At 53.1% G+C, this 24,314-nt stretch overlaps 1 protein-coding gene across 2 annotated transcripts in view; it reads left to right on the top strand.

Moving 5' to 3' along the window:
- Positions 1 to 24,234, top strand: part of ANKRD11 (ankyrin repeat domain 11) — a 128,616-nt gene extending 104,382 nt beyond the window's left edge. For both annotated transcript variants that reach the window (XM_085071327.1, XM_085071328.1), the window contains exons 5-13: positions 8,798 to 8,968; positions 10,052 to 10,255; positions 11,982 to 12,124; positions 12,785 to 12,932; positions 13,685 to 20,415; positions 21,207 to 21,305; positions 21,396 to 21,539; positions 22,577 to 22,669; positions 23,009 to 24,234. In XM_085071327.1, the coding sequence (XP_084927453.1) occupies positions 8,798 to 8,968; positions 10,052 to 10,255; positions 11,982 to 12,124; positions 12,785 to 12,932; positions 13,685 to 20,415; positions 21,207 to 21,305; positions 21,396 to 21,539; positions 22,577 to 22,669; positions 23,009 to 23,194 (7,919 nt within the window). In that variant the 3' untranslated portion in view covers positions 23,195 to 24,234. The remainder of the gene's footprint in view (positions 1 to 8,797; positions 8,969 to 10,051; positions 10,256 to 11,981; positions 12,125 to 12,784; positions 12,933 to 13,684; positions 20,416 to 21,206; positions 21,306 to 21,395; positions 21,540 to 22,576; positions 22,670 to 23,008) is intronic.
- The last annotated feature ends 80 nt before the right edge of the window (positions 24,235 to 24,314 follow it).

The following is a 24,314-nucleotide window of genomic DNA, read 5'->3' on the forward strand; positions in this document are numbered from 1 at the left end:
TGACCCTCGTGACTGCTGGAACGTCACGGCAGGGATCTGCTTTTCCCAGGGCTCTGCTCTCTCTCTGGCTGCAGAGATCTTGGAAATGTTTGCGCTGGCAGCAGCGAGGAGGAAACCAAATGCAGAGGAGAGCAGAGAGAGCTGCTGGGAGAGGTTGTGGCTGCTGGGGAGGAGCAGCAGCCCATGAGAACCCCTGCCCAGGGGCTCCCCCATTACCCTCTGCTTTCCGCAGCTGTGTGACTCTTATCTCCAGACACATCTTCTTCTTCCTCTGCAGAGCTCTTCCCCTTCCTCTCCAGAGCTCGTCCTTCCTGGGGAAGTGGGTGAGCCGAGGGGCAGCAGCAGCCCAGCTCCCAGAGGAGACCTGCAGGAGGTCAAGGCACTCACAGACCCCTTCAAAGACAAACTGTGCTCTCACAAAATCTGGGAAGGTGTATGGAGGGTGTGGTTGAGTCTCACCAACCTGTTTGGTGGGGACTGGAGAGGAAGTGACTCAGCCACGGGGTTGGACATCCCAGCAGGGAGCTGCTGATCAATGTGCAGTCAGACTGGTGCTTAGCAGGAACCTTTTTCTCTTCCCTGGCATCGTTTACTCCAGGAATCAGATGTTGGAGATGGGAAAAGGCTTAGTGGAGATAGGAAAAGACTTGCTGGCACCTTGCTCTGCTCTTGCACCACCCCATTGCAACTGTGGGGTGTTTGAAGCCTGTCTGCTCCTCGGCCTGGCTCGAGGTAGAGGCAGGTACAGACGTGTTTGTGGGTGCTCAGAAGCTGCACGTTCCGGGGGTGGAGGTGTCCCCCCAAGTCTGTGCTGGTGCCATCAGTGGCACCTGGCTGAGGACACACATGTGACATGCAGGACAGGCTTTTGCCTGGAACAAAGCCTGCCATGCACCCACCCTGCATTCCTGCAGGAGGGGGAGGCTGCTGCTGCTTGTTGTGCTGCTGCTGCGTGTTGTGCTGCTGCTGCTTGTTGTGCTCCTCAGCTTTGCTCGCAGCCCTCGGAGAAGCAGGATTGCACCATCGCTGCTGGCTGACCCCGGGTGGTTTATGTAACGTGGTCGTGCTTCCCAGGCTGTGTCCATGGGCTGCTGTGTGTGCTTGAGGGGGTGTGCCAGGATATTCCAGAGCCACGTGGAATTCAGCTGTAAGGACGTGGGAGCTGGGAACTAGCAGAGCTCTCTCTTTGCCTCTAGTGGGGTATTTTTCTCCTCTTCAAGTGTTTAAACAATAGTGTGGATCCTCACCCTGATGTGTTGCAGTGACTCATTTTCCTTAGCACGGTGTGTGTTGCTTTTTTCCCGGATGGCTCAGGCTCAGCCTTGATGCAGGTGCTCCATATGTGGGGTGAGAAACATCAGATGGGGGTTTGTCTCCCGTGGAAGGGCAGCAAAAACCACCCTGGCCAGATGTGGGGCAGCAGCTGGTACTGCAGCACAGTTTGGGGGTAGCTGGGATATTGGAAAGGAATTCCTCTCTGTGAGGGTGGTGAGGCACTGGCACAGGGTGCCCAGAGAAGCTGTGGCTGCCCCTGGATCCCTGGAAGTGTCCAAGGCCAGGCTGGACAGGGCTTGCAGCAACTTGGGACAATGGAAGGTGTCCCTGTCCACGGCAGGGGGTGGGGGTGGATAATCTTTAAGGTCCCTTCCAACCCAAATCATTCCAGAATTCTGTGGTGTGAGCTCCCAGAGGTGCTGCTGGCCAGCACTACTCTGAGCGTATGGTTTGGATATGGTTGGTTCAGAGCTGAATCTTTTAAAATAACCTCTCTCAAAATGGTTTCTAGAGCAACAATTCTGGCTCTCGGGTTCCTCAGAGTTAACTAAATAAACTGTCTTTAGGAAAAAAAAAAATGGCATCGAGCCGTGAGCCTCCAGACTGTGCATGTTACAGCTCCAGCACTGTGGGAGCAGCATCTCTGTGCCTCAGACTTCTCCTCCTTCCTTCTCCTTCCCTCGTGTGGCATCTCCCCACATCCCCAGGCGCTGCCCAGAGCCTACGTGCTGCCTGGCAGCCGCCAAACGAGCACAGCCAGCCTTTCTCCCAGTGATTCCAGCAGCATGCGAGGCTCTGCACTGCTCCTCGGCCGTGTGCCGCACCGGGAGGGGGCTTTGAACCCAGAATATTGGATAATTGTGGTATTAACAAGCACGCAGAGAGGGAGCAGCGGGGAGAAGGGAACAGTCCTGCTGGGAAGGCACCTGGCAGGAGAGGTGGGCACGGGCGGCTGGCGCAGCGGTGCCGTGGCTGCGGCGCTGAGCCACGGCTGAGTCACGGCTGACTCAACGGCACCAGACTGCCGGCGTGGGGCCGGGCACTCCCCACCTCCCTGGGGCTGGGATGGGATGGATCCGCACCAACAGGTCCCTCACTGCACACTGGGACAGGTAATGCTGCTCCAGAGCAGCTGGGAGATGCACGGAGTGCAGAATTCTGCATTCACTCCTCCTGCGCTGGTTTCCTTAGCTGGATGTCACACTGTCACTTGAGTCCCTTGGCTCGAGGTGCAGCTGTGGTTTCCAGGCCTTTAGTCATCTACAGGGAGAGTTGGGGCTCAGTACAAATCTCGGAGCATGCTGAGATAATTTTGGAGCAGCTGACAGCTCTCCCTGGGAGCTGGGAAGGTCTGAGCGAGGCTGGGTCAGAGCTGGTGGTCACCAGCAACACTGGGAGCCCTGCTCTCCTTGGGATCCCACTCCCTCCCTGGGTGCCCAACTCCCTCCCTGTGTGTTCATCTCCTTCCCTGGGTGCTCTTGGAGCATTAAGGGAGACAAACCCCCACCAGCTCTCCAAGCTTGCCTGGCTCCGAGGGCTCTCTGGGAGCCCCAGGCTGATCCCAGGAGCTCGTGGCCAGCCAGGGAGGTGCTGTGGTGGACGAGGGCCAGCATGAGTATGGTTGGCAGGAGCTGGCCTTGGAGCTTCAAACTCCTCTCTAATCCCCTGAGGTTGTTACGTGACGCTAATTAGTAGGTTAGAAAATGCTTGATGAATCAGCTGACCCAAACCATCCTCTCCTGGAGCTGGCTGCTGCTTGCCTAATGCTGGAGTGTTTGGAGCAACACGGCATGGGAAAGGGCTCGTTAGTCCCGAGTCGGCAAGGCTGGCGAGGGAATCCGTGAGAAGCAAATTGCTGGCTTATTAAAAGAGGCATCTGCATCCCAGAGTGGTGTTTTTGCCGTTCCTGTGGCTGGCGGTGCTCCGGTGTGTGCAGCTGGGGGCTTGGAGGGGCTGCGCTGCAGCAGGGCTCTCTGTGCTTGTGTCATTTCAATCCTTTTACTAAAATAGTAAGAAACTGTTCTCACCTAGCAACCAGCGAGAGAGTGAATGTCAGAGCTTCTCCCTTCCTAGCTGGGCTCCATAATGCCGGTACAGTGTGCAGAGCCTGGCACACACCAGCCTTCAGATCACCCTGAGAAACTCCCCGTGTGCAGCAGCCATCTGGGAAGGGCTGCGCAGAAAACCAGGTCGTTTTATGACAGGAGCTGCCATAAATCTCCTTCCTCCCCCCTCATCACCTTCTTAACATGCAGAGGGAGAGGCTGCAGTGTGCTGTGTCTCTGTGAACCAAAAATCTATCAATGATGGCTTTTTCCTTAATACAAGAGCTTTTATCAGTGCTGTCTGCAGAGTGTCCTGGCCCCAGCTCCGGGAGAGTAGGGCTGGCCAGAGCCTTCCTCCCCCGTCCTCCCTCCTCCAGCTCTTTCTATTTCGTGGGAAATGAGCAGTCTGGACTTGAAAATTGGTCTTGCTCTGAATTACTCACTTTTAACATGGAGATTGTTACTTCTGGTGAAGCCTCTGGGCTCCTCTCACAGCATTTTGGGAGCCAGTGGCCACTCTGTGAAGGAGCTGCTTTTACACATCAGGGCACAGCTGTGGGATCTGGCCTGTAAGTGTAGGGGGAACACCTGGACTTGGATCACAGGCTGTCACACAGCATTAAACCTCTCTAGTCAAATTATATTTTAAAATACTGCAGCCAGTGGGGTCAGGCGCTGCAGATCCTCATCCCCAGGGAGCCCAGCTGAGCAGTGGGGATGGTGGGCTCAGCTGCACACAGTGACCTGACATGGTTATAAAGGGGCTTGTTCTTCTTGCTGGCATCTTTCCTCTGCTCCTGACTCACAGCCAAGGTCTCCATCATCTTCCCAGCAGTGTGGGATGAGGGTCTGGCTCTGGTCCTCCATCCTTCAGGTTGGGAATGAGCTCCCCGCTGTACAGGAGCAGCTCAGGGCGCCTTCTGTCAAGGCAGACCTTGATTTTCCTCTTGTTTTCCTATTTGGCACTGGGCTGATAAGCCAGATCACCTCCTGGCTGTGCCCCCTGCTCCGTTGGCTCTGCAGTGTGTCCATGACCTCCTGGTGCCAATGTGTCCCCCCAGCCCAAGCTGTGTTCCTCTGCATTCCTCTGCATTCCTGCTCACCCTCCTCACTGAGCTCTTCACCACTGAGTGTTCTCCTGCCCTGTCCTGCTGCTCTCTCGTTTGTCCACCTGTGCCAAGGGTGCTGCCTCCATTCCATGCCTCTCCTGCCACCTCCAGCCTTCCCCTCAGCCTGCTTGTCCTTCAGTTCTGGAGTGCCCAGAGCCTCGGCATGTGTTAGGACTGTGCTGCTGTCAACCTTTCACCTCCTGAGTCACCAGCCCCCACTGCAGGTGCCCTGTGAGTCTGGGAGCACATCCCCAGGCTGCAGTGCCGGGCTGGACCTGCTCTTCCCTGCTCTGAGCCGACATGCTCCAAAACGTTTTATGCCCTCCAAGTTCTGCAGCAGGAATGAGTCACTCTTACGCAGGCTGGGCCGGGCTGGGGGGAGCAGAGCCCGCGTGCTCTCCCGGGGGTGCAGTGCAGTCTCTGTTGCTGTCTGTGCCGCTCTAATTTATTCCTATTGATCTCGTGGCCGTGCGCTCGCTCGGCACAGGAGAGGTTGCAAAGCCCCTCTCTCTGGTGAGCCGGCACTCGGCGTGGCCGTGAGGTGCTGAGAGGTTCACTGGGCGCGAGGTGCTGGTTTGAAAATGGTATTTTTCCTCAGGGTTCCACCTTCCATGCGTGTGTTGTCATGCCGGAGCAGTGGGAGCAGATGCTTTCTGCATTACGGGGTGTGCTGCCGGCGTGGGGAGCCAGGAGCTGTGTGGCTCCGGCATCCCCGCGCATTGGAGAAACCCCAGAGAGGTTTTCCATCACTGCCCTGCCCTCCTTCCTTCCCTGCCCCTCTCCGTTTCAGCTGGGGCTGGGTTCAGCCTGTGTCTGCACACAGAGCCAGCCCAGCAGCACTGAATCCCTCTCAATCTGCCCTGGGATCCCTGTGGAGCTGCCGAGGTGCTTCCAGCAGCCCTGGGTTTGTGCTCCCCATTGCAGCACTGCCCAGAGTCCCGTGTGGGCACGAGAACGACTTGCAGGCTAAGGCTGAAACCCTTTTGTCCTGGGACTGTGCTCCTGCTCTGCCTTTGCAGCCTGTCGGGCTCGCTGTGATGAAAGGCAGGAGCAGTTCCCGGCTCAGCTCCGCTCAGCTCCTGCTTTCCCCTTTAAGCCTGCGCATGCGGTTCCTGCTGGCGTCAGCGTGAGGGAAGAGCCGAGCAGGATCCCCGAATTAAACCAGGGCTGATGCTCAGGAGGTTTGCAGAAGGGCTGAAGCAAGCAGCAAACGAGCTGCTTTAAAAATAGCTGCACGGAGGTGTGGCTCCTGCTGGGCTCATGGAGCATCCGTGGGCTGCCATGGTCTTCCTCCCACTGGGATCTGTGTGCACAGTCCAGCTGCTGCCACTCAGCACTGGGGGCTCCCTGCCCACTCCCTCCCCCTATCTCTGGGGTTTTCATGTGAAATAAGCTTTATTTCTGTCTGCTGAGGTGGCTAACATTGGGAGAGTTTCTCTCCATTCTCTCCATCTTGCTGCAAGGTGTTCTAGAGGTGCAGTTAATTAGAGGCACAGGAGCAGTCTGCAGGAGCTAGAGGGCAGAGATCTCTGTGCAGGGACACCTTTAAATCTGCTGAAAATCTGATTCTGAGTAAAATCCTCTGGGCTGAAATAATGCACATGTGCAGCTCTGTGAGCCTGGGCTAGGAGAGCCAGGTGAAGGATGGGCAGGACCCTCACCCTGCTGAGGCTCAGGATGGGAAGCAGACGCTGGGAGCAGCTCCATCTCCATCCTCCTGCTCATGTTTCACACTCACTCAAGGATCTTGCTTATGTGGTCCCTCCACACTGCCTGAGGGTTGAGCCACAGCGGCTGCCACACTGCCCACACTGGGGTGCCAGCACTGGAACTATAGAATCACAGAATCCTGGAATGGTTTGGCTTGGAAGGGAACTTAAAGCTCATCTCCGCCCCCTGCATGGGCAGGGACACCTTCCAATGGACCAGGTGTGACAACCCACCCTTCAGGGTAGGTGGTCACACCAGGTTGCTCCAGGTCCCATCCAGCTGGCCTTGAACCCTTCCCACTGGGAAGCACGAGCCCAAGTCCTCGGCTGCCTCCCCTCAGCAAGCGAGAACGTGGCAGTCGCTCTCCAATTTATTTTTATCTTGTTGATCACATGCTTTGTAATGTTAAATGTTCTGTGGAGGAGGAAATTTCTGCAACTGCAGAATGAATAGGAGTTTAGGGGGTTTCGGTTGAACTTGATAATCAATTTTTGCAAATCCTAGGCTCGGGCTGACAACCTGCAGCAGCCAAGGGATATTAATGAAAATGTTCCCATTCTAATTGTGGCTCCGTACGTGCAGAGCAGCCCTGGCACAGCTCTGGGCATCATGTACTTCAGGGACACTGCCTGGTGGCACCAGCCAAAATGTGACCCCTCGAGCATCTTCATGCCTGGCTTTGGGGCACGGCTCGATGTGACCAAGGCTGGGAGAAGCCAGGCCTGGCTGAGCAGGAATTAGGCAGCTTGGAGCTCAGAGCCTCAGGAGGAGCAGGGAGGTGCTGCACACATGGATCAGGTGTCCCTGTGTCCCCTGGCAGGACACACTGCGCAGCAGCCTTGGCTCCTGGAGCCACACCGACAAAGTTGTCTTCCCGTAAGCATGCTGGGTTTAATTTTATTTTAAGCCAATAAAAAACTGCCCACTGTCCTGTGATCTGATTTCGTCTTCCAGCTCTGTTACAGCTGCCAGGATGACCAGAATGTGGTTTCAGAGGAGTAGGCTGGGATTCGTCTTCAGTGCAGACATGTTTCCAGGGCTTGTATTTTATAGAATCATGGAATGGTTTGGGTTGGAATGGACCTTAAGGCTCATCTCATCTCAACCCTGCCACTATCCACTATCCCAGGTTGCTCCAAGCCCTGTCCAACCTGGCCTTGGACACTTCCAGGGATCAAGGGGAAGCCACAGCTTCTGTGGGCAATGAGAGGGCTTTGAAGAGGGGTGGCTGTGCTCTCTGCTTGAGAGGTTCCCTGGAAGAGTTATTTCTTTAGTGTATGGGATCCTGGGAGCAGGGGTTGATGGAAATCACCTTCTCCAGGTGGGACCTGAGCAGGGGAGGTTGTCAGCTCTGTGCACCGTGCTTGGAAAAGGTTTCTGGAGCTGGCTGTGCCTCAGCCATGGGAGCTGCAAGCGGCAGGAATGGAACATCAGCACACGCTGCTGCCCTCGTCTGCCAGAGACTTTTCCTCAGCTGCAGTTTGGTGGGTGAAGGGGGAACCATGTGCTGTGGTGCAGAGTCTGGTGGCCAGGTGTGACCCTGTCCATTGGTGGTTCCACCTGACCTGCTGGACTTTGCATGGAGGCACCACAGGCTCTGTCCCACTGGCCGTGTGCCCGTGACCCACATTGAGTGTGACAGACAGGCCTGGCTGAGCAGAGCTGGGGGAGAGCCTGCAGGATTGATTGTTATTTTTTATTGCAGTGAAGGTACTGAGGCAGCTCCAGGTTGCCCAGAGAAGCTGTGGCTGCCCTGTCCCTGGAAGTGTCCAAGGTCAGGTTAAGACAGGGCTTAGAGCAACTTGATCCAGTAGAAGGTGTCCCTCATGGCAGGGGGTGGATGAGCTCTAAAGTTCTATCCACCCCAACCATTCCATGGTTCTGTGATTCTGGTGTGGCTGTGGTTCTCTGAACACATTGGAGATGGTGCAGCAGAATTTGACAAATCCCAGCTTTAGGGGAGATTGCTCTTGGTCCCTCAGCAGGAGCTGCATTAGCAGCTGGATGATTCAGGAGACCAAGTTTTAAGCTGGGATTTGGGATGACAAGCCAGGCCCTTCTGGGGTCTCTTCCTCCCCTCCCCCTGTGTTTGTTTGGGATTTCATTAGAGGGTTGCAGAAGACCTGAGGCCAGATGGGTGCTTAGGCCAGATGGGAGTAACCACTTTGGGAGGAAAGGACCAGCCTGGTGCTCCCCACACCTGTTTGGCCGCAGCCTCCTTGCTTAGATGATGATTATGATGATGATGGTGGTGTGATGGCCACATTTCCAGACTGTCAGCCTGTGTCTTTCAGCTCTCCTTGCTGATGCTCCTCAGTGCCTTCAGTTGGGTCCATGCTGCAGTGGTGTCAGGCTGTGTAGGCTTCTAGGAGCACCCTGGCAAACCAGGAGGGGAGGCACAGCACTGGCAGTGGCCCCTCAAAGGATCCATTCTCTCCTTCCTGTGCTGCACTTTGATGGTGGAGGAGAACAGGAGGCTTTTGGAGCAGCAGGAGTGGAGCATGAGGCTGCAGCCTCAGCAGTGTGAGCGTGGTGGCTACTGCAGGGATCCATCACTCGCCACAAGCTTTTGGGAACTGTTAGTATTGTGCTCAGAGGGGAATGTGGCTTTCAGCTGCAGTGACATTCATGGCTCGTGTCTGTGTCCTTGTCCCACAGAGAAGCAGGGTCCCGAGCGGAAGAGGATTAAAAAGGAGCCCGCCACCAGGAAGCCTGGCCTGCTCTTCGGCATGGGCCTCTCGGGGATCCGGGCTGGGTATCCTCTCTCCGAGCGCCAGCAAGTCGCTCTCCTCATGCAGATGACAGCAGAAGAGTCTGCAAACAGCCCAGGTGAGCCTGGGGAGTGGGTTTGCTCTGACAGGTGGGAGCTGCAGCGAGAGGCTCCCAAATGCCCGGAGTTCCTGATTCCTGAGGTCACCAGGGTGTTCACATGCAGCAGCAGGGCTGAACTACCACCCTGGCATGGTGCAGGTTTACTGCTCTGTGCTCACTGCTGCCATGGTGCTCTGTAGGTGACTCCAGGTATGGTGTCACTGGGATCCACACATGGCTCTGGCTGCCCATCCTTTTTCCAGTGTCCCTTGGGCCCAATCCAGGCCATGACCAAGCCCACCCTGGCTGCACATCTGGAGCTTGGGTTCCAAAGGAGCCTCCTCCACCTCAGCTCCCTGTTTCCCACTGGCTTCTCAGGCTATCTCAGTAAGAGGGGATTGTAAATAAAGACAAAATACCATACTCTGTAGTTTTTTAATGTTTCTTCTCATGGAACTGGATAAGATGTGTAACCACCACAGCTGTAACTTGAGATGTGGAGCAGCTGGAATGTGTTTACCACGGATTTTGTTTTGGTAATTTTTATCTGTTGCAAACATAGCCCTCCCCAGGTTTTGGAGGCTCTGTGCTGTCCGTGTGCTCACATCCACATCCTACACACAGCATTGCAGCTTTTAGCCAGAAAAACCCCAATCTCACTGCTTATGTCGCTGCTATGTGGGGAAACAAAAAGGGAAAAAGCTGCAGTGTGTTGAGAGCATTCCAGTGTTCTCCCAGGAAATGCAGTCTCCTCCCAAGGCAGTCAGACCTCACATGTGCTTGGTAAAAGGCCACTTCCCTTGGGAATTGAGGTTTGAGGGTAAGGAGCTGCATTGTCTGCTCCCAAATCACGGGATTGCCCACAGTGTTTGCCAGAAGTGCAGCTCTCCAGTGGGCTCTGGCAGCTCGCGATTCCCATCTCCGTGGGACACACACAGGCTGCTCTGTTCACATCCACTCCAGGGCTTGGGTTGCCTCTCGCTGCCTTGTGGTGAATATTTTGGGAGGAGCCGAGATGAAACGCGATGCACGAGCTCCCTCTAAGGGCTTAGGAGTTCCTTGGAATGGCAGTTCCTGACGCTGTTTCTCTCCTCCCTGCAGTTGACACAACACCAAAGCATCCCTCTCAGTCTACAGTTTGTCAGAAGGGAACTCCCAACTCTGCCTCCAAAACCAAAGATAAAGTAAATAAGAGAAACGAGCGAGGAGAGACTCGGCTGCATCGCGCTGCCATCCGCGGGGACGCCCGGCGCATCAAGGAGCTCATCATCGAGGGTGCAGATGTCAATGTGAAGGACTTTGCAGGTAACAGCCCAGGAATCCCAACGTTTTCCCGCCTGGTTGCGTGTTCCACCTCCAAGAATGACTTCCACCAGGAAAAGTAGTTTGTTTATAACGTGGGGTTGTGCCTTGGAAAGGGCATTTGCCAAAAATTGTGATTTTGCTCTTTGAAGAGGAAAAAGCCTTTTTGCCCTTTAAAAAATTCAAAGAACGACAAAAAGCCACATAAAAAAATCCCTGAAAGCATCAATTCTCTTGTTGGAGTTTGGGAGCAGAATTCCCAAGCTGTCCAGTCTGTTTGAGGGGGTGAAGCTGGTCTGGGCAGAATCCAGAGAATCCCTGGAGCTGTCGTGGTTCCACACACCAAAACTGTGACCAGGCTCCTCCAGACCACTTTCTTCTGCCCTTCCACGGGGGTGCCATGTTGGAAGCCTGGAGTGGGATTTGCAAAGGGAAGTGGGCTGGTTTAGCTCTATTTTTACCTAAAATAGAAGGAATTATGTGCACAGAAATACTGCTGAGAGTAGGTTTGTGAAGTCATCACTCCAGAGCTGGGGGGCCGATACCTGTGAAATTTTGGGAGTCGTTTTTAAGGACTGAATGTGGGGGTGCTGCTGATGGGGAGGGAATGTGAAGGGCAAGGTCAGGCTCCTACCAGGCACCCAAATTGGAGGAGTTGTTGACCATCCTGACCCTCAGCTCAGGAGTAGCACCACCTCCTCCTCCTCCTCGTTTTCCTCCTCAGCAGTGCTGCCAAGCTCCTGCTTAGGGTGGTGGGATGGGAAGGGAACAACCCCGAGTTGTGCAGGGAGAAGGCAGCTGTGGGATGATGGTGAAGGGGTGATGAAGGTGCCGTTCGGTGGGGCTGGATCAGCCTTTCTCCAGCACGTCTGAGAGCTTGACTTTGCTCTTTGCTGTTCTCTTTGCACGATTTTGGGGCTATAAATAGATGTAGCTGTTCCTCCGCCCGTATGATTAATCCCAGTGCCAGACTGAAGTATCAGTTGTGATTAATTCCGGGCACAGGTGCCCCCTCTGAAGGCTCCAAGGGAAGGTAACAGAACGTGCTCCCACGGTGCTATCAGCAAAACACCGGAGCAGCCGCGCTGGGAAACTTCAAAACAGGCTCTGCTTAAAAATAGTCTGTTTGAACACGATAACATATTTTGTTCTGTGCTCTTCAGAGATTTGTTTGAGAGCTGGAGCCACCGTTACTGTGGAGACCCTGCTGCTTGGTTTCCCCCCGAGCCTGGGCCAGTGTCCCAGCCTGGCTGCACGTATGGAGAGCACACAGAAAATCTGTGTAGGGGCAGTTCTGGAGCCCTGTCTGCAGTTGTGAGCTCAGGCCTGGTCTGGGCACCAGGCTCTTCCTTACAGAGGGATTGGATCCTAAAGCCAAATCTAAATGGGCTTAAGAGAGTACTGGGGAGGGGTGTTACACAAGGGCATGGAGTGACAGGAGAAGGGGGAATGGGCTTAAGCTGAAGGGAAGGAGGTTTAGATTGGATATTAGGAAGAAATTCTTCCCTGTGAGGGTGGGAGGCCCTGGCACAGGTTGCCCAGAGCAGCTGTGGCTGCCCCTGGATCACTGGAAGTGTCCAAGGCCAGGCTGGGCTGTGCTGTAGGGATCCAGGCAAACACAGCCCTGGCCACACTGACCCTTCAGCCTCTGGGCCTGGAGGTGACTTTCGCTGTGTGTGAGTGTCTCTGTGAAGCTGGTGCCGTGTCCTGAGTGTCCCTGTCCTTGCAGGCTGGACGGCGCTGCACGAGGCCTGCAACCGGGGCTACTACGACGTGGCCAAGCAGCTGCTGGCGGCCGGCGCCGAGGTCAACACCAAGGGGCTGGACGATGACACCCCTCTGCACGACGCGGCCAACAACGGCCACTTCAAGGTTTGGCTGCTGGAATTCACTGCTGTGCTTTAAGTGACTCTTTGGAAACTTGTGCTTCAAGCAGTGCACTGTGAAAACACGGAGATTTGGGGTATTTTTGTCTCATTTGCCGTGTAGTGGGCAGGAATTTGTACTCAGTGCCAGATTGGATGGGGCTTGGAGCAACCTGGGTTAGTGGAAGGTGTCCCTGCCCATGGCAGGGGGATGAAATGTGATGGGCTTTAAGCTTCCTTCCAGCCCAAACCAGTCTGGGATTCTTTCCTGCCCCAGAATTTCCCTGCACAGGGGATAGCTCATTCTTCTGGAATTGGGACAGGAGCATGGTTTTGTGCCTTGTTCTTCCCCCTTCTTTCCTGCCCAGGTTGGTTCTTAGAGTCACAGGATCATTAAGGCTGGAAAAGGTCTCTATGATCATTGAGCGCAACCATTAACCTAATGCTGCCAACACACCACTAAACCCTGCCCCTACATGTTTTTTGAACACTTTCAGGGATGGTGATTCCACCACTTCCCTGGGAATGCTGCTGGGGTTTCTCTCTTTTGTTAATACCACTGGGTATGTCCTGAAGACACCTCTCATAGTTATGTATGAAAATCATACAAAAAACCCCTGAAATCAGAACATTGTGAGCATCTTCAAGCCTCAGTTTCTCTTTTCAGGTGGTGAAATTGTTGTTGCATTATGGAGGGAATCCTCATCAAAGCAACAGGAAGGGTGAGACACCTTTGAAGGTAGCAAACTCTCCCACCATGGTGAACCTGCTCCTGGGGAAGACCACGTACCCCTCCAGCGAGGAGAGCTCCACAGGTGAGATTGGCCCTTCTGTGGCCCTGGCAGTGACACTCGTGGCCTGCAGCTGTCTGTTAACACAGAGACTTTAAGAGGACAGTGACTCTTGTCAGATGCTGCCATGGTCAAGAGCCACCTGTAGCTGTAACCCAAATTCAGACAACGTAACCTCCAGCTTTAACTCCGGGAGCTGTTTGCCCTGGAAGCCAATGTTGAGATCACTTCTCTGGATAGTCAGGCTGTAGGATTGGAAGCCAATTGCAGGTAAATGGATGTGTTACCTTTGGAAGGTGGGTAATTCCAGTGGAGAGGAGGAGGTTTGCATGCCCACTGTGTGTTCCTGTCCCTCAGCTGTCCCAGCACTGGTGTTTCAGGTTCTGCTCCCAGGCTGTCCCTGCTAGAGCCTGTTCCACCAGTGCCACCATTGTGGGACACTGCAGGTTTTAATTAGTGCAAATTAGAGTTTCCAGTCTTTCAGAGAGCTTTGACCTACAGCTCTGTGCAGTCATAACCTTGTTCCAAAGTTCTCGTGATACACCCATGATGTTATTTGGAGGAGCACCCCGTGCAGGTTGGAACTAGAGGAGCTTCCTTCCAAAAAGATCCCCCAACCTAGCATTCCGAGCTGTTGGCTGCTGATTTGTCAAAGGTTGGGTGTGACCAAAGGACATCAGGGGTGTTTGCAGGGGTTGGTGTGTGCAGGAGACCAGTGATGTTTCCTTCCCAAAACCCTTGGCAGTCCTTAACACGCTGTTCTTCTCTCTCTGCAGAGACCTCAGAAGAGGAGGATGCCCCTTCCTTCGCTCCCTCCAGCTCCGTTGATGGCAATAACACAGACTCAGAGTTTGAGAAGGGTTTGAAGCACAAGCCCAAGGCCCAGGAGCCCCCCAAAACCATCACCCCGGTGAAGGATGAGTATGAATTTGATGAGGACGATGAGCAGGACCGGGTCCCGCCGGTCGATGACAAACATTTGCTGAAAAAGGATTACAGGAAAGAGACTAAAGCAAACAGTTTCATTTCCATACCCAAAATGGAAGTGAAAACTTATACTAAAAATAACACAATTACACCAAAGAAAGCTGCCCACCGCATCCTGTCGGACAGCTCGGACGAGGAGGAGACCAGCGTGGCCGTGGGCACGGGGGAGAAGCTGCGCCTCTCCACCCACTCCATATTGCCCAGCAGCAAAATTCGGGAGCCCACCAGCGCCAAGGCGCCCAAGGAGAAAAGCAAAGTAAAAAAGAAGCGGAAGAAGGAGACAAAAAGCAAAGAGGTTCGGTTTGGCAAAAAAAATGACAAGTTTTGTTCCTCTGAATCAGAGAGTGAAAACGTGGAGAGTGAGGAGGATGATAGAGACTCTCTGCAGAGCTCTAGCTGTGTAAAGGACTCGAGGCTAGTGCTAAAGGAATCCTCCTTGTTTAACTCTCTGTCTGCCTCATCGACCTCTTCTCATGGGAGTTTAGCATCCCAGAAACATAACCCTAATCTTACAGAACAGCACTCCAAGCACTGGAGGACGGACAATTGGAAAACCATATCTTCTCCAGCTTGGTCAGACGTCAGTTCCCTATCGGACTCCACCAGGACGAGGCTGACCAGCGAGTCAGACCTCTCGTCCGAGGACTCGAGCTTAGAGTCACTAAAGCCAGTCAGGAAGAAACCAGAGCACAAAAAGAAAAACACCCCCCACAACACTGTTTCTGAGAAAAAGAATTCATTCCATAGCAATGTGGATGGAGCAATCCCAAAACTGGACAAGGAGGGGAAGGTTGTTAAAAAGCATAAAACAAAACACAAACATAAAAACAAGGAGAAGGGACAGTGTCCCATCAGCCAAGATATTAAAATAATCAAAACATTCTCTTTTGAGTTTGAGGACTCTAAACAAAAGCCTGAGAAAGGCTTGATAGTAGAGACAGAAAATCCAGTCGAAAACAAGTTGAAAGTGTTAAAGCATGATAGGGAGCATGGTAAGAAGGAGGAAAAGCTTCCCAAAGGTAAAACAGAGGATAAGGAGTGGTTGTTTAAAGATGAGACTGGAAAATCCTCAAAAGAGGAGAAATCGTTAAGAAAAATCAAAGATGGTAGTAAAGACCTGAGCAAATCCTTCAGAGAAGGATTGAGTAAATCAGAAAAAGAGAAACCTGTCAAGGAGAAATCTCCCAAGGAGGAGAAGCCGAGAATACACAAGGAGGAGAGAAAGAAGAAGTCAAAGGACAAGCAGTCTAAATCTGAGAAGAAAAATGAGCTGAAGGAGGAGAAGGTTTCTAAACTAGAAAAAGAAAAATCCTTCAAGGAAGAGAAGGAAAAATGTAAAAAAGAAAAACTTTACAGGGAGGAGTCTGGGTTTGATGAGTTTAATAACAAATCCCAATTTGCCGAAAGCGAGGACACAAAGTTCAGCCTTTCGGATGATCAGCAGGAGAGGTGGTTTTCAGACTTGTCCTCTGATTCATCCTTCGATTTCAAGGGTGAGGACAGCTGGGATTCTCCAATAACGGATTTCAGGGAGATTAAAAATGACACCGTGGCAAAACTAATCATAGAGCCCGTGAAAGAGGAAATTAAAGACAAGAAAAAGGAAAATAAAATGAAAGAGAAGAAGGAATACAACGAAAAGCGGAATGAAAAAGACACTTTTTTAAAGAAGAAGGAGAGGGACTATGTGGAGAAAAGCTCTGAGAAGAAAAAGGACCAAACAGACAGACATAAAGTTACTCCAAGTTATTTGCCTGAAAAGGATAAGAAAAGGAAGGATTCTGTGGAGACTGGCAAAGAGAGGAAAGAAAAAGACACAGGTGAAACCAACAAAGACAGAAAAGATTCCTCTGACGGCTCTAAAGAACGAAAAGATCCCAAGATGAAGCAGGAGGAGCCCTATCGAGATGACTTCAAGGAGTATGGCTGTGAAACATTCTTCAAGGATAAGTCTGACCCTGAGTTCAGTGGGAAAACCCTGGAGAGTTGGGAGAGGCACCATTCTGGGAAGGAAAAGGAGAAGAAAGATGCTCCTGATAAAGAAAAAAAAGAAAAGGTGAAGCCAGAAAAATACAAGGAAAAATCCAAAGAAGGCGACAAGGAGAAAAATGAAAAAGCCGCTCCAGAGAAAATCCTGAAGGACAAAGAACTAGAGAAGAGTTTCAAAGAGAAGAAAGAAACTAAGGAGAAATACAAAGATCTTCACAGCAAAGACAAGGAGAGGAAGAGTTCTTTCGACCAGGTGAAGGAGAAGAAAGAGAAAAGCTTTTCCACAGACCGAGACGATTTCTCCGAGAAAAAGGATGAGAAGAAAGGCAAGGAGAAGAGCTGGTACAGCATCGCTGACATCTTCACGGATGAGAGTGAGGACGAGAGGGACGATTACAGCCTGAGTGGGTTCAAGGTTGGTGACTCAGCCGGGAGTGAGATGCATCGTCTGGACAGTCTGCAGGACAAGGACGACGGCGCGGCGGCCGAGAAGGAGTTGTACCCCGACAAGCACCGCAAGTACTCCTCCGACCGGCAGCACTCAGAGAAGCAGAAGGATAAGGAGTCCAAGGAGAAGAAAAAGGACAAAGGAACATCGGAAGGGGGAAAGGAGAAGAAGGAGAAGAGTTCCTTTGAGAAACACAAAGAGAAGAAAGATAAAGACTCCAGTGAGAAGTACAAGGACAGGAAGGACAGGATGTCCATAGATTCCACTCAGGAGAAGAAAAACAAGCAAAAGCTCCCAGAAAAGGTTGAGAAGAAACACACCAGTGATGATAAGGTGAAAAGCAAACATAAGGAGAAGCCAGACAAGGAGCATTCCAAAGAGAAGAAGTCTTCAAAAGGAGGGGAGTCAGAGAAGAGCCTGCTGGAGAAACTGGAGGAGGAGGCTCTGAATGACTACAGGGATGACTCCAATGACAAAATCAGCGAGATCTCCTCTGACAGCTTCACAGACAGAGGGCAAGAGCCAGGGCTCACCAGCCTCTTCGAGTCTTCTAACCTCTCCCTGACTGACGCCGCTGAAGAAAAGTTTAAGGACTCTCTCCCTTTACCTTGTCTGCAGGACAAACTCAAGGAGAAGGAGAGGCACCGGCATTCCTCATCTTCCTCAAAGAAAAGTCATGAAAAGGAAAAAGCAAAGAAGGAGAAGACAGAGAAAAAGGAAAAATCAGAAGAATTCAAAGACTCCAGCAGCAGAAAGGATTCCACTCATTACGAAAAGGATTTCTCTGTGGATGGGGAGGCTTTTGGCTCTTCCTACAACATGAAGGCAGAGGCTGATGAGGAACCAGAGAAGAGCATTGATTACTTATTTTCTGAGAAGAAGGATAAAAATGATTCTGAAAGAGAGCTGTCAAAGAAGGCGGAAAAAGAGAAGACTTACGGTTCCAGCACCATCAGCACAGCTAAAGAGAAAAAGAAGCGGGATAAACACAAGGAAAAATGGAAGGAGGAAAAGGAAAAGCATAGGGACAAACACACAGATGGTTTCTTTAAACATCACAAAGATGAGCCAAAGTCAACACTCAAAGACAAGGACGGCCCTCAAGTTACCACCTTTAAAGATAAATCCAAGGAGGACAACCTCAAATTTGGTGAAACCAAACTGAAGGAGAAGCTCAAGGAGAATCAAGACAAAGACAAATCAGAGTCCATAAAAATAAGCAACGGGAATGAAAAAATAACCCTTTCCAAAGACAGCGGCAAGAAGGATGCCAGGCCGAGGGAGAAACTTCTGGGAGACGGTGATTTGATGATGACCAGCTTTGAGAGGATGCTGAGCCAGAAAGACCTGGAGATCGAGGAACGCCACAAAAGGCACAAGGAGAGAATGAAGCAAATGGAGAAAATGCGGCACAGGTCCGGAGACCCCAAGTTAAAGGACAAACTTAAAAGCTCAGAAGATGTGCGCAAGAGGAGCCTGGATCTGCCAACAAAGAAGCCTCTAGCGCTGGACACGCAGCTCAAGGACAAGAAACTCAAAGAGTTGGGTCCCCTAACTCCTATTTTGTCACCGGAAAACAAGGCCCAGCCTGCTGTGGGGACAGACTCCAAGGACTGGATCACAGGTCCTCAGCTGAAGGAGATCCTCCCGGCATCTCCCAGGCCAGATCAGAACCGGCCCACGGGCGTTCCGACCCCGGCATCCGTCGTGTCCTGCCCGAGCTACGAGGAGGTGATGCAAACACCCAGGACTCCGTCATGCAGCAACGAGGACTACACGGACCTGATGTTTGAGTGTGCAGACTCGCAGCACTCGCTGCCCATCTCCACCATGTCCATGAACGCCTGCTCTCCTTCCTTCTTTGACAGATACACCAACGTGTCCAGCGGGCTCCCTGAGAACCCCAGTCAGACCCCGACTCGCACCATTCCCTCCTCAAACCTCTACCGTTCCATCTCAGTGGATATCAGGAGGGCGCCTGAAGAGGAATTCAGTGTCGGAGATAAGTTTTTCAGACAGCAAAGTGTCCCAGCGACATCAAATTATGACTCTCCAGTGCAGCATTTAATGGAGGAGAAAGTTCCTCTTCCCTCTGTTCCTGCTGAGAAGTTCCAGTGTTTGTCTCCTGGGTATTACTCCCCGGATTATGGAGTTTCCTCACCCAAAGTGGAAGCTTTGCACTGCGCGCCAGGAGCCGTCAGTGGGGTTGCCCAGTCACCTGAAAGTGTCTTTTCTGGTTTACAAGCAAAATCCTCCCCTTCACACAGAGATGAGTTGCTGGCTCCTTCAGTGGAAAGTGCTCTTCCCCCTGACCTCGGCATGCCCTTGGATACCACGGAGGAGCAGCAGGCCACTGCCTCCATCATGCCTCCAGAATCCACCTACCTGCCACCCATCGAAGAAAACCATTTTAGTTCGGCAATGCCAGAACAAAACAACATAGACTGGGATAACCCTCCTTCCCGAAACCCAGACACCACCATTCCTCCCAGCCTGATGGGTAACCCTGCAGAGCACTCTGTCACCTGGTCCATGGGCTCGGAGCTTCTGATGAAATCTCCCCAGAGGTTTTCCGAGTCCCCTAAACCTCCGCTCTGTTCCCTAGAGCCAATTCATCCCACACCGGTAGCCTTCATTCCCACAGAGACGTCCTACCCTGTTTCTCCCATCTCTTACCCTCTGTCTGTGTCTGAACCAAGGCTGGAGGAAGTCAAGGAAGATGCTGAGGAAGCAGTTCCAGGAGAAATTGCAAATGCCGAAGAGCAAGCCCCATACATGTCCCCTACGAGGTTAGACACCTTCTTCAACAACTGCAAGCCTCTTCCAGAAGAAGCACCGGAGATCCCTCCAGAGCCCCCATGTATGCCAGCAGAACCTCAGGCTGAAGTTGTCACCGCACCAGAAAACAACTATTTGGAAAACAACAATGCAGCACCTGCGAATGCGGAGGAGGCTGTGACGTGGCCCGACCCCTTCACCAACACCGAGGATGACTTGGACCTTGGCCCCTTCTCGCTCCCAGAGCTGCCACTCCAGCCTAAGGACGTTGCAGAGACAGAGATGGCTGAAGCAGAACCGGTGGAGGAAAGCCCAGCAGCAGCTTCGGAACCAAGCGCTGGGATCATCAAGGCCAACGCATCTGTGATAGCGTCAGGAGAGCCGGAGGAGCCACCAGCCAGCCAGGCAGCAGCAGCCCAGCCCACAGACACAGAGGCACCAGCAGAGGAGCAGAAACCAGAAGGGGCTGTGCAAGAAGCCACCTCGGAAGCGCTGAACACAGCTGAGGAGAAGGCAGCAGAGGACTCGGAAGCGCAGGTTTTCCAGCAGACCCCGTCCGAGTCTGTGCAGGCGGAGAGCAAAGAGGTGGAGGTCGTGCACGAGGAGCTGTCATCTGCTGGTGGGGTGGCAGAGGGCAGCTCCCAGCCCTGTCCCACGCCCGTGGCCAGTTCTGAGGGTGGCGTTCCCCAGGACGGTGCTGCAGCCCGCAGCAGCAGCCAGGCCCCGCCACCCCAGGCTGACACACCTCCCAGCAACGCTCAAGCAGAAATCATTGAACCAGTGCAAAAACCAGTAGCAGAAGCTCCCAAACCACCCAAAATAGAAGAGATTCCTCAGCGGATTACCAGGAACCGGGCTCAGATGCTCGCCAACCAAAACAAGCAGAACGCCGCCGCGTCCGAGAAGGAATTTCCTCCTGTCTCTGCGCCCGTCACGCGTGCCAAAGGCCGCATCACGGAGGAGGACGATTCCCAGGCTCAGCACCCGCGGAAGCGCCGCTTCCAGCGCTCCAACCAGCAGCTGCAGCAGCAGATCAACACGTCCACCCAGCAGACGAGGGAGATGATCCAGCAGACACTGGCAGCTATCGTCGATGCGATCAAACTGGACGACATCGAACCTTACCACAGTGACAGGTCCAACCCCTACTTTGAGTACCTCCAGATCAGGAAAAAGATTGAGGAGAAGCGGAAAATCCTGTGCTATATTACTCCCCAAGCTCCGCAGTGCTACGCTGAGTATGTCACCTACACAGGCTCCTACCTGTTGGATGGCAAACCCCTAAGCAAGCTCCATATTCCAGTGGTGAGTCACATTCTCTCTTTAGCCTCAGGAACTATCCCCTTCCTCGCTGTTACAGGCACATCAAGTTGTCCCTCATGCCCTGTGACCACCCTTGCAATGCCAATGTGCCCCAACCTGCCTTAAGAATATGAAACCAAACCTGAGCCTGGGTAGGTGCCTGGCTGTGTGGTAAATGCACCCCCTGAGATGCTGCATTTTTGCAGAGAAGACCTTGGGCTGTGCTGAGGGATTTGAGATCTGGTCAGGCTTTACAGCAAAGTTTGTAAGAATCCACTGGATTTGAGGCAGGAAGGTAAAACTGCTCTTGCAGCAGTGTAGTAACAGGATAATGAACCTAGAAGATGGGGAAAAGATGGCTCTTAACTCCTGCCATCATGTTCCCAAGCTCTGCTCTTTGACTTGGCACTGGGATCAGCCTCGCTAATACAAATGCGTCAATAAACTTAGTACTGCAGGTGCTAAATCTGGCATCCAGGTTGGAGAAGAAGGGTCAGTGTGACCAGGCTCCATTCCTTGCTGCACACCCTGCCCTGCAGCATGAGGGCAGTTCAGGCTCTGGTTGTACCAGCTGAGCTCTGCTCCCAGCACTGGGCACCTCTTGCCAAGTTCTCACCCTCACTGAGGTCTGAGCACTGGCAGCACCTCGTCCTTGGTGGAGCTTCTCCACAGTCTCTGTAGGCATCCCATGGGCTGTCCCTGCTCTCTGTGTGGCTAGCTCACATTTTGGGGGCAGGCAGCCCCGGGCTGTGCCCCCCAGAGGTGCTGCTCTCACCCTCTGCCTGTGCCCGCAGATCGCGCCGCCGCCGTCGCTCGCCGAGCCGCTCAAGGAGCTCTTCAAGCAGCAGGAGGCTGTGCGGGGGAAACTGCGGCTGCAGCACAGCATAGAGCGGGTAAGGGACACTCCAGCCAGGGAGCAGACCCTGAATTGCCCCTCCTGGGAAGGCTGAGGCTGCCACACTCACTGCTCTGCTCTTCCTCAGGAGAAGCTCATCGTGTCCTGCGAGCAGGAGATCCTGAGGGTGCACTGCCGGGCAGCAAGGACCATTGCCAACCAGGCTGTGCCCTTCAGCGCCTGCACCATGCTGCTGGACTCCGAGGTGTACAACATGCCTCTGGAAAATCAGGTCAGTGCCTGGCTCAGTGGGGAGGAGTTGTCTCAGGGGCTGTGCAGGATCCTGAGGGAGATGGGCTTTTCTGGAAGGATGGAGGAAAAGATAGAGGCAGGAGTTACTAAGGCTCTCCTTGCTCAGGTCTCTCCCTGTGGCACACAGAAGCAGGATGTCACGCCCCTCAGAGGGCAGGGATAGATGGGATATTGGGAAGAAATTGTTCCCTGTGAGGGTGGTGAGGCCCTGGCACAGATTGCCCAGAGAAGCTGTGGCTGCCCCTGGATCCCTGGAAGTGTCCCAGCCTAGGTTGGATGGGGCTTGGAGTAACCTGGGATAGTGGAAGGTGTCCATGGCAGAGGGTGGAACGAGGTAAGGTCCCTTCCAACCCAAACCATTCTATGACTTTGAGCATCATTTGCCTAATCTGCCTCGGTTCCCACATGTGTGCTGGGGAAGGAAATAGATCCAGGAATGAGGGATACAGGGAGTTCATGTCTGTTAGAAGCAGAGATGGCTCAGCCTCATCAATGAGTCTTGGGACCCTCTGTCCTTCTTGGACAGGATCAGCTGCACACTGGAATGGTTTCCTTTACTACACTCTTGGGTGTTTTTTCCTGTGGAAGGAAGGGAAGAGAATCATTACACTGCTGCATTGCAGGAGGGATCCTGGGCAGGGACAGGATCCTGGGATTTATTAGCAACCTGCGTATTGATCCAGGAGCTCTGATTTATCTGTTGGCATTTCCCAGCCAAGTGTCTGTGCTGCAGCAATCTTGGCATGAGTTGAAGGAGTCAGAGAGCTGCAGGTGCTGTGACGAGCTGAGCTGGACAGATAACCCTGCAAAGCAAGGAGAAACAGGGAGTATGTGCACTTGGGTGCATCCCCATCAGAGGCTGAATCCCTGGGAAGGGCTGCAGGAGCAGCTCTGTCCTCCCTCCCTGCAGGCACCACGTTTCTGAGGAGTGTGCTCCAGGAGAGGCTTGAATATGGCCTGTGAGACCAAAAGTACAAAGCTAATCCCATGTCCCTCCCTTTGCTGTCCTGTCCTTAGGGAGACGAAAACAAATCAGTCAGAGACCGTTTCAACGCGCGACAGTTCATTTCCTGGCTGCAGGACGTGGATGACAAGTATGACCGGATGAAGGTGAGAGCTGTGGGAGCTCCGTGCTCCAGGCAGGGACATTCCAGGAGGGTCCTGCCTGTGGCTGGAGCCTGGGAGCTGCTTTAGTGGTTTCCAGCACAGAGTGGGTGTCCCGAGATTGTCAGGGCAGTGTTGCGTGGGAGTGAATTTCAAGCCTTTCAAACCCAAACCTTTGGATTTGCCTCGGCTCCTGCTGGAGCTGGGATCAGCAAGGCATTCCAAATCCAGGTGTCCTGTGTTTGGCATCCCTTGCTGCATTTAATACTGTGCCCACAGTGGCTGCATGCCCCTGCCTTTGCCTCCTGCTCAGCCCTCACATCCCGTTGTTGTTTCCCGATGCAGACATGCCTGCTCATGCGACAGCAACACGAAGCAGCTGCCCTGAACGCGGTGCAGAGGATGGAGTGGCAGCTGAAGGTGCAGGAGCTGGACCCCGCGGGGCACAAATCCCTCTGTGTCAACGAGGTGCCCTCGTTCTATGTGCCAATGGTCGACGTGAACGATGACTTTGTGCTCTTGCCGGCATGACAGTTCCAACCCAGGAGACATCACTGAACACTGGCAAGGACGGGAGCGCTCCGAGGTCGGGCGGTCGAGCTCACATTCACCCTTAACCGCTTGCTGATGAATCCCTGGTCAGAGGAGGAGGAAGCAGCTATCGGCAGAAAACAATAAGAAAAATAATTGCACTTTCTTCACGACGTGTCCCTCGCTTCCGGACTGACGTGGCTCCGCGGGGCAGCGGGCCGGGCGCAGCTCCTTCCTGCCGGCGCCCGCGGCGGGGAGGCTCCGGGCAGCGCGGGCAGCGGGCGCTCAGCGGCCCCGGGACTGGCCGAGGCGCGGAGGGAGGAGGCCAAGGACACCGTGTGTGTGTTGCAGAAGCTGCTGAGCGGGGCCAGCAACCACGTGAACCATGTACTTGTGAACACCGTGATTTCCAGCTCTCTGTTTTCCACCGGGCGCGGATCTCCTCTCGGAGAAGCTGCAGTAGGAAACCATGGGGGGAGGGGGGGGTGTTTTGAGTTTCTCGTTCCATCATGGGTATGTCTAAAAAAAAAAAAAAAAAACGCTACAAAAAAAAATCACAAAAAAAAAACCAGATTAGAAACAAAAGGACAGTGTCCAAGTTGGGCAGCGGCGGCTCCGGAGCAGGGACAGCTCCAGGATGTGCTGATGGCCCCACAGCAGCCGCTGCCACCGCTGGGGACGGGCAGAGGAGCCGCCGGGGCGGCACGGCCGGGGAGACGGCGACGCAGAGAAAGGACTTTGCCAACTGTGTTTTTAATGGAGTAAAATCCACGTGGTTTATATATTTTTTTCCTTTAATCTTGGGCATTTCGTTTCTCTTTCTGAGAACATAACTTGAAAACACTACAGAGCCAATACTCATATAAAGAAAAATTGTATCCCATAAATGCTGTACAGTTTTTATATACATTAACAATGTACTTTTGCTGCCTTCTAGATAATTTATTTTGCAACACATTACTGCACAGTTGTAAATAACTTATGTACTGTAACATCACTTTCAGTTATGTGTAAAGAAATAAATAAATTAATTAAAATTACCTTTGTATTTATAGTTCACCCTGGGCAGCAGTTTCCTTGACAAGGAAAAAGTTGCCCAGAGCAGCTGCCCGTGGCAGGG

Source organism: Lichenostomus cassidix, chromosome 11 (genome assembly GCF_008360975.1).
Source record: "Lichenostomus cassidix isolate B80296 chromosome 11, HeHo_3.0, whole genome shotgun sequence".
NCBI classification, from domain to species: Eukaryota; Metazoa; Chordata; class Aves; order Passeriformes; family Meliphagidae; genus Lichenostomus; species Lichenostomus cassidix.